Source organism: Argopecten irradians, chromosome 14 (genome assembly GCF_041381155.1).
Source record: "Argopecten irradians isolate NY chromosome 14, Ai_NY, whole genome shotgun sequence".
NCBI classification, from domain to species: domain Eukaryota; kingdom Metazoa; phylum Mollusca; class Bivalvia; order Pectinida; family Pectinidae; genus Argopecten; species Argopecten irradians.
This window is the reverse complement of record NC_091147.1, coordinates 29971133-29987166: the sequence shown is the minus strand read 5'-3', so window position 1 is coordinate 29987166 and position 16034 is coordinate 29971133. Positions and strand designations below refer to the sequence as shown.

The window sequence follows — 16034 nt, the reverse complement described above, 5'->3', positions numbered from 1 at the left end:
CATTAAATAAGACCTACATACATGCCAGTCAGTGGGAGTTCCTGATATGTCATTTAAATTGACCTACATACATGCCAGTCAGCGGGAGTTCCCGGTATGTCAGTAAACATGACATGCATACACGCCAGTCAGTAGGTTCCCGATATGTCATTAAACATGACCTACATACACGCAGGTCAGTAGCAGTTCTCGATATGTCATTAAAATATGATCTACATACACGCCAGTCAGCGGGAGTTTCTGATATGTAATTACATATACATGACCTACATACACGCCAGTCAGCGGGAGTTCCCGATATGTCATTAAACATGACCTACATACACGCCAGTCAGCGGGAGTTCCCGGTATGTCATTAAACATGACCTACATACACGCTGGTCAGTGGGAAATCCAGATATGTTATTAAATATGACCTACATACACGCCAATCAGCGGGAGTTACCTGTGTGTCATTAAATATGACCTACATACACGCCAGTCAGCGGGAGTTCCCGATATGTCATTACATATGATCTACATACACGCCAATCAGCGGGAGTTCCAGATATGTCATTAAACATGACCTGCATACACGCCAGTCAGGGGGAGTTCCCGATATGACATTAAATATTACCTACATACATGCCAGTCAGCGGGAGTTCCCGATATGTCATTAAATATGAACTACATACACGCCAGTTAGTTGGAGTTACCGATATGTCATTCAAATATGATCTACATACACGCCAGTCAGCGGGAGTTCCCGGTATGTCATTAAACATGACCTACATACACGCCAGTCAGCGGGAGTTCCCGATATGTCATTAAATATGACCTACATACACGCCAGTCAGCCGGAGTTCCCGATATGTCATTAGATATGACCTACATACACGCCAGTCAGCGGGAGTTCCCGATATGTCATTAAATATGACCTACATACACGCCAATCAGCGGGAGTTCCCGGTATGTCATTAAATATGACCTGCATACACGCCAGTCAGGGGAAGTTCCCGATATGACATTAAATATTATCTGTATACACGCCAGTCAGCGGGAGTTCCCGATATGTCATGTAACATGACCTACACACACGCCAGTCAGTTGGAGTTCCCGATATGGCATTAAAATATGATCTACATACACGCCAGTCAGCGGGAATTCCCGGTATGTCATTAAACATGAACTACATACACGCCATTCAGCCGGAGATCCCGATATGTCATTAGATATGACCTACATACATGCCAGTCAGTGGGAGTTCCTGATATGTCATTAAATAAGACCTACATACATGCCAGTCAGTGGGAGTTCCTGATATGTCATTTAAATTGACCTACATACACGCCAGTCAGCGGGAGTTCCCGGTATGTCAGTAAACATGACATGCATACACGCCAGTCAGTAGGTTCCCGATATGTCATTAAACATGACCTACATACACGCAGGTCAGTAGCAGTTCTCGATATGTCATTAAAATATGATCTACATACACGCCAGTCAGCGGGAGTTCCCGATATGTCATTAAACATGACCTACATACACGTCAGTTAGCGGGAGTTCCCGATATGTCATGAAACATGACCTACACACACGCCAGTCAGCGGGAGTTCCCGGTATGTCATTAAACATGACCTACATACACGCCAGTCAGTTGGAGTTCCCGATATGTCATTCAAATATGATCTTGATACAAGCCAGTCATCGGGAGTTCCCGATATGTCATTAAATATGACCTACATACACGCCAGTCAGCGGGAGTTCCCGGTATGTCATTAAACATGACCTACATACATGCCGGTCAGTGGGAAATCCAGATATGTCATTAAATATGACCTACATACACGCCAATCAGCGGGAGTTACCTGTGTGTCATTAAATATGACCTACATACACGCCAGTCAGCGGGAGTTCCCGACATGTCATTACATATGATCTACATACACGCCAATCAGCGGGAGTTCCAGATATGTCATTAAACATGACCTGCATACACGCCAGTCAGGGGGAGTTCCCGATATGACATTAAATATTACCTACATACACGCCAGTCAGCGGGAGTTCCCGATGTGTCATTAAATATGAACTACATACACGCCAGTTAGTTGGAGTTACCGATATGTCATTCAAATATGATCTACATACACGCCAGTCAGCGGGAGTTCCCGGTATGTCATTAAACATGACCTACATACACGCCAGTCAGCGGGAGTTCCCGATATGTCATTAAATATGACCTACATACACGCCAGTCAGCCGGAGTTCCCGATATGTCATTAGATATGACCTACATACACGCCAGTCAGCAGGAGTTCCCGATATGTCATTAAATATGACCTACATACACGCCAATCAGCGGGAGTTCCCGGTATGTCATTAAATATGACCTGCATACACGCCAGTCAGGGGGAGTTCCCGATATGACATTAAATATTATCTGTATACACGCCAGTCAGCGGGAGTTCCCGATATGTCATGTAACATGACCTACACACATGCCAGTCAGTTGGAGTTCCCGATATGGCATTAAAATATGACCTACATACACGCCAGTCAGCGGGAGTTCCTGATATGTCATTAAACATGACATGCACACACGCCAGTCAGTAGGTTCCCGATATGTCATTAAACATGACCTTCATACACGCAGGTCAGTAGCAGTTCCCGATATGTCATTAAAATATGACCTACATACACGCCAGTCAGTGGGAGTTCCCAATGTGTCATTTAAATTGACCTACATACACGCCAGTCAGCGGGAGTTCCCGGTATGTCAGTAAACATGACATGCATACACGCCAGTCAGTAGATTCCCGATATGTCATTAAACATGACCTACATACACGCAGGTCAGTAGCAGTTCTCGATATGTCATTAAAATATGATCTACATACACGCCAGTCAGCGGGAGTTTCTGATATGTCATAACATATACATGACCTACATACACGCCAGTCAGCGGGAGTTCCCGATATGTCATGAAACATGACCTACACACACGCCAGTCAGCGGGAGTTCCCAGTATGTCATTAAACATGACCTACATACACGCCAGTCAGTTGGAGCTCCCGATATGGCATTAAAATATGATCTACATACACGCCAGTCAGCGGGAATTCCCGGTATGTCATTAAACATGAACTACATACATGCCAGTCAGCCGGAGTTCCCGATATGTCATTAGATATGACCTACATACACGCCAGTCAGTGGGAGTTCCTGATATGTCATTAAACATGACCTACATACACGCCAGTCAGCGGGAATTCCCGGTTTGTCATTAAACATGAACTACATACACGCCAGTCAGCTGGAGTTCCTGATATGTCATTAGATATGACCTACATACACGCCAGTCAGTGGGAGTTCCCGATATGTCATTAAACATGACCTACATACACGCCAGTCAGCGGGAGTTTCCGATATGTCATTTAAATTGACCTACATACACGCCAGTCAGTGGGAGTTACCGATATGTCAATAAACATGACCTACATACACGCCAGTCAGTGGGAGTTCCCGATATGTCATTAAACATGACCTACATACACGCCAGTCAGCGGGAGTTCCCGATATGTCATTTAAATTGACCTACATACACGCTAGTCAGCGGGAGCTCCCAATATGTCATTTAAATTGACCTACATACACGCCAGTCAGCGGGAGTTCCCGGTATGTCATTTAAATTGACCTACATACACGCCAGTCAGCGGGAGTTCCCGGTATGTCATTTAAATTGACCTACATACACGCCAGTCAGCGGGAGTTCCCGATATGTCATTAAATATGAACTACATACACGCCAGTTAGTTGGAGTTACCGATATGTCATTCAAATATGATCTACATACACGCCAGTCAGCGGGAGTTCCCGGTATGTCATTAAACATGACCTACATACACGCCAGTCAGCGGGAGTTCCCGATATGTCATTAAATATGACCTACATACACGCCAGTCAGCCGGAGTTCCCGATATGTCATTAGATATGACCTACATACACGCCAGTCAGCAGGAGTTCCCGATATGTCATTAAATATGACCTACATACACGCCAATCAGCGGGAGTTCCCGGTATGTCATTAAATATGACCTGCATACACGCCAGTCAGGGGGAGTTCCCGATATGACATTAAATATTATCTGTATACACGCCAGTCAGCGGGAGTTCCCGATATGTCATGTAACATGACCTACACACATGCCAGTCAGTTGGAGTTCCCGATATGGCATTAAAATATGACCTACATACACGCCAGTCAGCGGGAGTTCCTGATATGTCATTAAACATGACATGCACACACGCCAGTCAGTAGGTTCCCGATATGTCATTAAACATGACCTTCATACACGCAGGTCAGTAGCAGTTCCCGATATGTCATTAAAATATGACCTACATACACGCCAGTCAGTGGGAGTTCCCAATGTGTCATTTAAATTGACCTACATACACGCCAGTCAGCGGGAGTTCCCGGTATGTCAGTAAACATGACATGCATACACGCCAGTCAGTAGATTCCCGATATGTCATTAAACATGACCTACATACACGCAGGTCAGTAGCAGTTCTCGATATGTCATTAAAATATGATCTACATACACGCCAGTCAGCGGGAGTTTCTGATATGTCATAACATATACATGACCTACATACACGCCAGTCAGCGGGAGTTCCCGATATGTCATGAAACATGACCTACACACACGCCAGTCAGCGGGAGTTCCCAGTATGTCATTAAACATGACCTACATACACGCCAGTCAGTTGGAGCTCCCGATATGGCATTAAAATATGATCTACATACACGCCAGTCAGCGGGAATTCCCGGTATGTCATTAAACATGAACTACATACATGCCAGTCAGCCGGAGTTCCCGATATGTCATTAGATATGACCTACATACACGCCAGTCAGTGGGAGTTCCTGATATGTCATTAAACATGACCTACATACACGCCAGTCAGCGGGAATTCCCGGTTTGTCATTAAACATGAACTACATACACGCCAGTCAGCTGGAGTTCCTGATATGTCATTAGATATGACCTACATACACGCCAGTCAGTGGGAGTTCCCGATATGTCATTAAACATGACCTACATACACGCCAGTCAGCGGGAGTTTCCGATATGTCATTTAAATTGACCTACATACACGCCAGTCAGTGGGAGTTACCGATATGTCAATAAACATGACCTACATACACGCCAGTCAGTGGGAGTTCCCGATATGTCATTAAACATGACCTACATACACGCCAGTCAGCGGGAGTTCCCGATATGTCATTTAAATTGACCTACATACACGCTAGTCAGCGGGAGCTCCCAATATGTCATTTAAATTGACCTACATACACGCCAGTCAGCGGGAGTTCCCGGTATGTCATTTAAATTGACCTACATACACGCCAGTCAGCGGGAGTTCCCGGTATGTCATTTAAATTGACCTACATACACGCCAGTCAGCGGGAGTTCCCGATATGTCATTAAACATGACCTACATACACGCCGGTCAGTGGGAGTTCCCGATATGTCATTTCTACATACATGTAATGTACTTACAATATATGACCTCTTATAACCCACCTTTTGTGTGTCATATACATTGATTAAGAATCCTTAAAACCTTAAAACTTTATACGTCTTTGGTCTGTCTGGACGATATTTATACAGAGTGTCCCATTAATTATGTTAACTTTCAAAGTTTTAATACAAAATGTAAATCACCTACATTTCACTGGAAAAGGCCTCTATTCAAAAATTTTGTTTTCTTCATAAAATCAGCATAACAAAATAAAAATGTCATCTTAGCAACAATTTTGTAAAAAGACACATTTTTTGTAAAATGCTATCAAACGACGTTATCCTCGACATTTGAGCAACTTAAGAACATTAGTATGGAAGATTTATTTTATTTTCTCATGTTTAATTGATGTTTTCTGGTGTTGGTGATTACTTCCTGTAATTCTGGCAATACTCACATAGAAATGATTTGATTTGTTGAGAAATGGGACATTAGAGAACAAAAAATCACCATGTCTTACAACGTATTGATCATTTCTCATTACCTGTATATCATTATGACGTCAGTGCTTTTAAGGAGAATGAATTATTCCTTTATAATATTCAAGAACAAAACTTTCGATTGTATGCCTTCATATATTATAACTTTACATTTTTTTGCTAATGTATGTCAAAAGGCAAAAGCTAAAGCATTTTTAACGTGTAACATGAAATATGGGTCGCCCTGTAGATGCCTGGCTTCAAGACATTAGTCATGTCAGACCCTGATCATGAATTTGATAATCTACGTTTTTGTGACACAGGGACATGGAGACTGTGACAGTAACGGATAAAGATGGCGCATCCTTCAATATGCGTACTTATGGAGACATTCATTTCCCGAGTTTCTCAAAAGGAGATTTGAAAGAAAGAGTGGATACGTTCAAAAATATCAAAGTAAGGGAGGACGATGTTTTCATAGCGTCATACCCCAAGGCAGGTAATTATATAAGCTGTATTCTTGTCGATATTTCGATCTATGTATGTGGTCGGTGTGGTTTTTAAGGCGTTATTATAAGGGTCGTTACGTCCGCGATACTCCAGGGTTTACTATCACTATTGTTACATCCTCGATACTCCAGGGTTTACTGTCACTGTTGTTACATCCTCGATACTCCAGGGTTTACTATCACTGTTGTTACATCCTCGATACTCCAGGGGTTACTATCACTGTCGTTTTTCCATCTTCAATTATTCAAGGGGTTAATATCACTGCCGTTGCATCCTCAATACTCCAAGGGTTACTATCACTCTTTTACATCCTTGGTCTTTCAGGGCTTAATATCACTGCCGTCACATCCTCGATACCCCACGGGTTACTATCACTCTTTCACATCCTCGATACCCCAGGGGTAACTATCACTGTTTATATCTTCGATACCCCAGGTGTTACTTTCACTCTTTCACATCCTAGATTACCCAGGGGTTACTATCACTGTAATTATATTTAATAATTACATTTCCCCGACAAAATTTACCCGGTTCGACATATTATAAAGATTAATAATCAAAATCAATAATGTTTTCTATTCTTTTTTCGAGGTAAACACTGGATATATGAGATCACCAACATGCTTCTTACTGGCAAGGTTGACTTCATGACGTCATACGCTACGTCAGGTTCACTAGGGGAGACCTGTTTCGAGGACATGCCATCTCCAAGAATTTTAGTTAGTCACCTTTTATTTCAAAACTTCCCTTCTGAGATTCGCGATAAGAAATGTCGTGTTATCTACATCAATCGAAACATCAAAGACTGCTCCGTCTCATTCTACTGTCACATGAAGAAAATGTCTGAGGGTTATAACGGGACGTTTTGGGCATTTCTTCCTCTGTTTACATGTGGACAAGGTCAGTATCATATTGGTTATTGTAATGATTTGTACACTTCAAATCTCAAAGTATCTGTCAATACAATAGTTCAAATTCGCATTAAGGATTGGGTTTGGCCTTTATGTAATAAAAGGAGCAGGTCGATGTAGTTTGTTCATACAAACGGTCTCTGTCACTCAGCTGACGGAGCATGCTTAGTTTTTCACAACGAGAGCCTGCTTCGATTCCTGGTCATGACACTCGACAGGAATCATATGTGTATTTTCCCTGTTCTTCTACAGTGGGTTATCGAGAAGATTAATGGCCCCGCCTCACACTTCTTTCCTTGAAGAGTCAGAGCTCTAAATATAGAGTGCAATTGTACCCAATTCCTCCTTGACGGATCCCGCCATAATTTCATCCTAAACATGCATTCAATGTTTGTTTCAGTGCCGTACGGGTCTTGGTTTGAACATGCCAGACAATGGGAGGCGGCACTAGAAGGACAATCTAATTTGTCAATGTTGTACCTGAAATACGAAGACATGAAACAGGTAGTTATTGTTTGTGTATATACTTTGTATCCTTTTGTCATCGTTAAGTTCAAATTTCATGAAGGAGTGTCAATTATAATCAGTTTTGGGTGAGTACCTGGTAACATATCTCGGTAGTACAAATCAGGGTCCGTTATAATCAGTTTGGGGTGAGTACCTGGTAACATATCTCGGTAGTACAAATCAGGGTCCGTTACAATCAGTTTGGGGTGAGTACCTTGTAACATATCAAGTAGTACAAATCAGGGTCCGTTATAATCAGTTTGGGGTGAGTACCTGGTAACATATCACGTAGTACAAATCAGGGTCCGTTATAATCAGTTAGGGGTGAGTACCTGGTAACATATCTCGGTAGTACAAATAAGGGTCCGTTATAATCAGCTACGGGTGAGTACCTGGTAACATATCTCGGTAGTATACATAAGGGTCCGTTATAATTAGTTTGGGGTGAGTACCTGGTAACACGTCTGTGTAGTACAAATCAGGGTCCGTTATAATCAGTTTGGGATGAATACCTGGTAACATATCTCGGTAGTACAAATCAGGGTCCGTTAAAACCAGTTTGGGGGGAGTATCCGGTAACACGTCTGTGTAGTACAAATCAGGGTTAGTTATAATCAGTTTGGGGTGAGTACCTGGTAACATATCTCCGTAGTACAAATCAGGGTCCGTTATAATCAGTTTGGGGTGGGTTTTTGGTAACATATCTCCGTAGTACAAATCAGGGTCCGTTATAATCAGTTTGTGGTGAGTACCTGGTAACATATCTCGGTAGTACAAATCAGGGTCCTTTATAATCAGTTTGGGGTGAGTACCTAGTAACATATCTCGGTAGTACAAATCAGGGTCCGTTATAATCAGTTTGGGGTGAGTACCTGGTAACATATCTCGGTAGTACAAATCAGGATCCGTTATAATCAGTTTGGGGTGAGTACTTGATAAGATATCTCCGTAGTACAAATCAGGGTCCGTTATAATCAGCTAGGGGTGAGTACCTGGTAACATATCTCCGTAGTACAAATCAGGGTCCGTTATAATCAGTTTGGGGTGAGTACCTGGTAACATATCTCGGTAGTACAAATCAGGGTCCGTTATAATCAGTTTGGGGGAAATGCCTGGTAACATATCTCGGTAGTATAAATTAGGGTCCGTTAAAATCAGTTTGGGGTGAGTACCTGGTAACATATCTCGGTAGTACAAATCAGGCTCCGTTATAATCAGTTTGGGATGAATACCTGGTAACATATCTCCGTAGTACAAATCAGGGTCCGTTATAATCAGTTTGGGGGAAATACCTGGTAACATATCTCGGTAGTACAAATCAGGGTCCGTTATAATCAGTATGGGGTGAGTACTTGGGAACATATCTCCGTAGTACAAATCAGGGTCCGTTATAATCAGTTTGGGGTGAGTACCAGGTAACATATCTCGGTAGTACAAATCAGGGTCCGTTATAATCAGCTTGGGGTGAGTACCTGGTAACATATCTCGGTAGTACAAATCAGGGTCCGCTATAATCAGTTTGGGGTAAGTTCCTGGTAACATATCTCGGTAGTACAAATCAGGGTCCGTTATAATCAGCCACGGGTGAGTACCTGGTAACATATCTCGGTAGTATAAATAAGGGTCCGTTATAATTAGTTTGGGGTGAGTACCTGGTAAAACGTCTGTGTAGTACAAATCAGGGTCCGTTATAATCAGTTTGGGATGAATACCTGGTAACATATATCCGTAGTACAAATCAGGGTCCGTTATAATCAGTTTGGGGAAAATACCTGGTAACATATCTCGGTAGTATAAATTAGGGTCCGTTAAAATCAGTTTGGGGTGAGTACCTGGTAACATATCTCCGTAGTACAAATCAGGGTCCATTATAATTAGTTTGGGGGAAATACCTGGTAACATATCTCGGTAGTACAAATCAGGGTCCGTTATAATCAGTTTGGGTGAGTACCTGGTAAAATATCTCGGTATTATAAATCAGGGTCCGTTAAAATCAGTTAGGGGTGAGTACCTGGTAACATATCTCGGTAGTACAAATTAGGGTTCATTAAAATCAGTTTGGGGTGAGTACCTGGTAACATATCTCCGTAGTAGAAATCAGGGTCCGTTATAATCAGTTTGGGGGAAATACCTGGTAACATATCTCGGTAGTACAAATCAGGGTCCGTTATAATCAGTTTGGAATGAGTACCTGGTAACATATCTCAGTAGTATAAATCAGGGTCCGTTATAATCAGTTTGGGGTGAGTACCTGGTAACATATCTCAGTAGTATAAATCAGGGTCCGTTATAATCAGTTGTGGGTGAGTACCTGGTAACATATCTCGGTAGTACAAATCAGGGTCCGTTATAATCAGTTTGGGGTGAGTACCTGGTAACATATCTCCGTTGTACAAATCAGGGTCCGTTATAATCAGTTTGGGGTGAGTACCTGGTAACATATCTCTGTAGTACAAATCAGGGTCTGTTAAAACCAGTTTGGGGGGAGTATCCGGTAACACGTCTGTGTAGTACAAATCAGGGTCCGTTATAATCAGTTTGGGGGAAATACCTGGTAACATATCTCGGTAGTACAAATCAGGGTCCGTTATAATCAGTTTGGGTGAGTACCTGGTAACATATCTCGGTAGTACAAATCTGGGTCTGTTATAATCAGTTTGGGGTGAGTACCTGGTAACATATCTCCGTAGTACAAATCGGGGTCCGTTATAATCAGTTTGGGGTGAGTACCTGGTAACATATCACTGTAGTACAAATCCGGGTCCATTATAATCAGTTTGGAATGAGTACCTGGAAACATATCTCGGTAGTATAAATCAGGGTCTGTTATAATCAGTTTGGGGGAAATACCTGGTAACATATCTCGGTAGTACAAATCAGGGTCCGTTATAATCAGTTTGGGTGAGTACCTGGTAACATATCTCGGTAGTACAAATCAGGGTCCGTTATAATCAGTTTGGGGTGAGTACCTGGTAACATATCTCGGTAGTACAAATCAGGGTCCGTTATAATCAGTTTGGAATGAATACCTGGTAACATATCTCCGTAGTACAAATCAGGGTCCGTTATAATCAGTTTGGGGTGAGTACCTGGTAACATATCTCCGTAGTACAAATCAGGGTCCGTTATAATCAGTTTGGGGTGAGTACCTGGTAACATATCTCGGTAGTACAAATCAGGGTCCGTTATAATCAGTTTGGGGGAAATGCCTGGTAACATATCTCGGTAGTATAAATTAGGGTCCGTTAAAATCAGTTTGGGGTGAGTACCTGGTAACATATCTCGGTAGTACAAATCAGGCTCCGTTATAATCAGTTTGGGATGAATACCTGGTAACATATCTCCGTAGTACAAATCAGGGTCCGTTATAATCAGTTTGGGGGAAATACCTGGTAACATATCTCGGTAGTACAAATCAGGGTCCGTTATAATCAGTTTGGGTGAGTACCTGGTAACATATCTCGGTAGTACAAATTAGGGTCCATTAAAATCAGTTTGGGGTGAGTACCTGGTAACATATCTCGGTAGTACAAATCAGGGTCCGTTATAATCAGTTTGTGGTGAGTACCTGGTAACATATCTCGGTAGTACAAATCAGGGTCCGTTATAATCAGTTTGGGGTGAGTACCTGGTAACATATCTCCGTAGTACAAATCAGGGTCCGTTATAATCAGTTTGGGATGAGTACCTGGTAACATATCTCGGTAGTACAAATCAGGGTTCGTTATAATCAGTTTGGGGTGAGTACCTGGTAACATATCTCGGTAGTACAAATCAGGGTCCGTTATAATCAGTTTGGGATGAGTACCTGGTAACATATCTCGGTAGTACAAATCACGGTCCGTTATAATCAGTTTGGGGGGAGTACCTGGTAACATATCTCGGTAGTACAAATCATGGTCCGTTATAATCAGTTTGGGGTGAGTACCTGGTAACATATCTCGGTAGTACAAATCAGGGTCTGTTATAATCAGTTAGGGGTGAGTACCTGGTAACATATCTCGGTAGTACAAATCAGGGTTAGAGTACAGATAAAAGTCTTTCCGAATAATTGCGACCGCTATTCGTTATAAAACTTGGATACATCGCATACAGTTAAGAGTGTTTTGGTTTTTAGCTCACCTGGCCCGAAGGGCTGGTGAGCTTATGTCATGGCCCGGCGTCCGTCCGTCCGTCGTCCGTCCGTCAACATTTCCTTTAAATCGCTACTAGTCATAGAGTTATGGATGGATTTTAACCAAATTTGGCCAGAAACATCCTTGGGGGAAGGGGAACAGAACTTGTATAAATTTTGGCTCTGACCCCCCGGGGGCAGGAGGGGCGGGGCCCAATAGAGGTAATAGAGGTAAAACATATAAATCGCTACTTGTCCTAGAGTTCTGCGTGGATTGTAACCAAATTTGGCCAGAAACATCCTAGGGGGAAGAGGGACAGAACTTGTATAAATTTTGGCTCTGACCCCTAGGGGGCAGGAGGGGCGGGGCCCAATAGGGGTAATAGAGGTAAAACATATAAATCGCTAATTGTCCTAGAGTTCTGGGTGGATTGTAACCAAATTTGGCCAGAAACATCCTTGGGGGAAGGGGAACAGAACTTGTATAAATTTTGGCTCTGACCCCCCGGGGGCAGGAGGGGCGGGGCCCAATAGGGGTAATAGAGGTAAAACATATAAATCGCTACTTGTCCTAGAGTTCTGCGTGGATTGTAACCGAATTTGGCCAGAAACATCCTTGGGGGAAGGGGAACAGAACTTGTGTAAATTTTGGCTCTGACCCCCCGGGGGCAGGAGGGTCGGGGCCCAATAGGGGAAATAGAGGTAAATCCTATAAATCGCTACTTGTCCTAGAGTTCTGCATGGACTGTAACCAAATTTGGCCACAATCATCCTTTGGGGAAAGGGGAAAGAACTTGTATAAATTTTGGCTCTGACCCCCCGGGGGCAGGAGGGGCGGGGCCCAATAGGGAAAATAAAGGTAAATCCTATAAATCGCTACTTTCCTAGAGTTCTGCATGGATTGTAACCAAATTTGGCCACAAACATCCTTGGGGGAAGGGGAACAGAACTTGTATAAATTTTGGCTCTGGACCTCCTGGGGGCAGGAGGGTCGGGGCCCAATAGAGGTAATAGAGGTAAAACATTTAAATCGCTACTTGTTCTAGAGTTCTGCATGGATTGTAACCAAATTTGGCCACAAACATCCTTGAGGGAAGGGGAACAGAACTTGTATAAATTTTGGCTCTGACCCCCCGGGGGCAGGAGGGGCGGGGCCCAATAGGAGAAATAGAGGTAAATCCTTTAAATCGCTACTAGTCATAGAGTTCTGCGTGGATTGTAACCAAATTTGGCCACAAACATTCTTGGGGGAAGGGGGAAAGAACTTGTATAAATTTTGGCTCTGACCCCCTTGGGGCAGGAGGGTCGGGGCCCAATAGGGGAAATAGAGGTAAATCCTATAAATCGCTACTTGTCCTAGAGTTCTGCATGGATTGTAACCAAATTTGGCCACAAACATCCTTTGGGGAAAGGGGAAAGAACTTGTATAAATTTTGGCTCTGACCCCCCGGGGGCAGGAGAGGCGGGGCCCAATAGGGGAAATAGAGTTAAGTCCTATAAATCGCTACTTGTCCTAGATTTCTGCATGGATTGTAACCAAATTTGGCCAAAACCATCCTTGGGGGAAGGGGTGCAGAACTTGTATAAATTTTGGTTTTGACCCTCTGGGGGCAGGAGGGGTGGGGCCCAATAAGGGAAATAAGAGGTAAATATTCAAATTCCTTCAGAAAAGAAACAATGAACCTGTATTCAGAACATGACTTGACATTACAAACCAGGTGAGCGATACAGGCCCTCTGGGCCTCTTGTTTTTTGTCTTGATGGTGTATGGGAAGATTGTGTTTTGGTGTAAAAATGGTGTATTTGTTTTGTGTAAGTTACTCATAAATAAAAAAAAAATGTTCGTGAAAGATGCTATTTACCCTAGCTATGCGAAAAATAACGAAATTGTCAAAATAATTCATGTGTCTGCAGCTTTGAAAATAACATCCATGAAATTAGTTTCGTTTCCAGTATCTCATAAAATAACACCGCAAAAATAACGTTTCCAGTATTTGTGGTTCGATACGTTCCATCCCTGACTACAAATTATGTTTATTTGTGTATCAGGATCTAATGACAAATATTCGAAACATCGCCAAATTCCTGGGAGTGGAGGAAAATCAGGAACTATTCGATAAAATTGTGGAGAAATGTGACTTCAAGAGTATGAAAAAAAGTGGTACATTTGGAGAACCCTGGAAATCACTCACAAAAGATGGCAAATCACCGATATGTAGGAAAGGTAACAAACCTTATAAGTAAAGTATCTAGGTCTTGAAAACGCTTGTTTAAAGGTAAATACAAAAGTTCAATGTCTCCTTTTACCTCTTCTTAGACACCGTAGTTAGCTAGGGGCTTCTATTACGGAGTTTGGAAGGGAGTCGACGAATCTACCACTCGCCGACTAAATATACTTTGTGTGGCTTTAGTCCTGCTCTGATTCTTGAAAGAGTTTTAAACTATTGCATCTAGTACTAGCTGAAGACATTGTAAATAACTTGTCTTTATCTTGTTTATTTGTTCCATTTAGAATTTTATAGACTTCGATCACACCGTTCCTTTTACGTCTGTATTCTAAGGTGGGAAGTCCCAACTTTTTAAGTCTTGAATGGTATGGTAGATTTTTAATATATTTTTAATATTATCCCCAGTATGCGATTTCCTTTGTTAACTGCTTGACTACCGTGGTGACTAAATTTAAGTTCGTTGTCGAAAAGTACACCTAAATCTATCTCACACTGTACCTTCTCTATTTGTTCATTTCGTGGGAAGGAAAAATGTGTGTCTTGTTATAGATCACCTATGTTAAGGTGTTTTGCATATTTTAGTGTTCGAGGCCATTTTCCAGTCTCTAGTCCAAGTGACTACACTGTCTATGTCGGCTTGAAGTTCTTGAGACTCGGTAGGGCTATTGTTGTTTCTATAAAAAAATAAGAGTCGTCAGGAAATAGTTATTGTGCTATGTTAGACTACTTCGGGTAGGTCATTGATATATATATTAGAAATAGAAAGGACCTAAGACACTACCTTATGGTACACCAATAGTCACATCTACTAGTCTAGAAGTTTCACCATGAATAACAACTCGTTGTTGTAGGTTGGATAAAAAGTCTTCTATCCACTTCAGTATTTTCCAGTGATGCCGTAACCTTTTAGTTTTTTAAGTAGATGTTTGCGAGGGACTTTATCAAACGCTTTACTGAAGTCAATATAAATTTAATCGACATTACTCCCTCTGTCTATGGCTTCCGTCCAGTGTTCAAGGACCTCCAATAGATTGGTAGTGCAGGATTTGCCAGATCTGAAGCCATGTTGATGTTCTGTGAAGAGATGATTCCTGTTCATATGATCTACAAGCTTGTCCCTAATATTTGTTTGGAGAATTTTGCCTGGAATTGAGGTCAGACTTGTTGGACGGTAGTTCTACACTTTGTTGTGATTCCCACAAAAGGAGTCGCATTTGCAATTCGCCACTCACCAGGAATTTTTCCTTCGTCTAGCTATTTCCTGAATATAATTTCTAAAAGGTTGTGATATTTCATTTGAAGTTTCAACAAGAAGTTTAGGATGGAAGATGTCAGGCCCTGGAGATTTATTAGGGTTTAATTTCTTTATAGTTTATTCAATTAAATTCCTGTCGAATTCAATATCATCAAGTTCTGTTTGATATGGTCTCTCTTGGAAGTGTGGTGGATCTTCACTTTCTGTTGGGTTAAAGACTGATCCAAAGTAGTTATTCAGCTCGTTGGCGGTGTCGCAGTGGCTAGTGGTGTTAGTACCAATAGCTTTTACCACGTTGGTTGCAGACATTCCTGTATAGTGTGCACGTCAAATCTGTCGTGTTGCAGTGTTCCTGGCTCTCTGATACACTTTAAAGTTGCTTTCTGTTTTACAGTGGAGGTATCGGACCCACTTCCGCCTTTTTTGTCGGATTGACTTCTTGGCTTCGTGGTCAAGATCGGGCTTCCGTTTCCTTACTGGGGATATCTTGTTAACGGGTATTTTATCTTCAATTGGTTTAGTTAT

General features: G+C 42.1%; 2 protein-coding genes across 7 annotated transcripts in view; one reads left to right on the top strand and one right to left on the bottom strand.

Moving 5' to 3' along the window:
* Nucleotides 1–16034, bottom strand: part of LOC138306858 (transmembrane 9 superfamily member 2-like) — a 187307-nt gene that overhangs the window by 117826 nt on the left and 53447 nt on the right. The gene's annotated exons all lie outside the window — the stretch shown is intronic.
* Nucleotides 1–16034, top strand: part of LOC138306863 (sulfotransferase 1B1-like) — a 43903-nt gene that overhangs the window by 24564 nt on the left and 3305 nt on the right. For all 6 annotated transcript variants that reach the window (XM_069247367.1, XM_069247371.1, XM_069247368.1 and 3 more), the window contains exons 2-5: nucleotides 6308–6483; nucleotides 7086–7394; nucleotides 7806–7909; nucleotides 14076–14250. In XM_069247367.1, the coding sequence (XP_069103468.1) occupies nucleotides 6308–6483; nucleotides 7086–7394; nucleotides 7806–7909; nucleotides 14076–14250 (764 nt within the window). The remainder of the gene's footprint in view (nucleotides 1–6307; nucleotides 6484–7085; nucleotides 7395–7805; nucleotides 7910–14075; nucleotides 14251–16034) is intronic.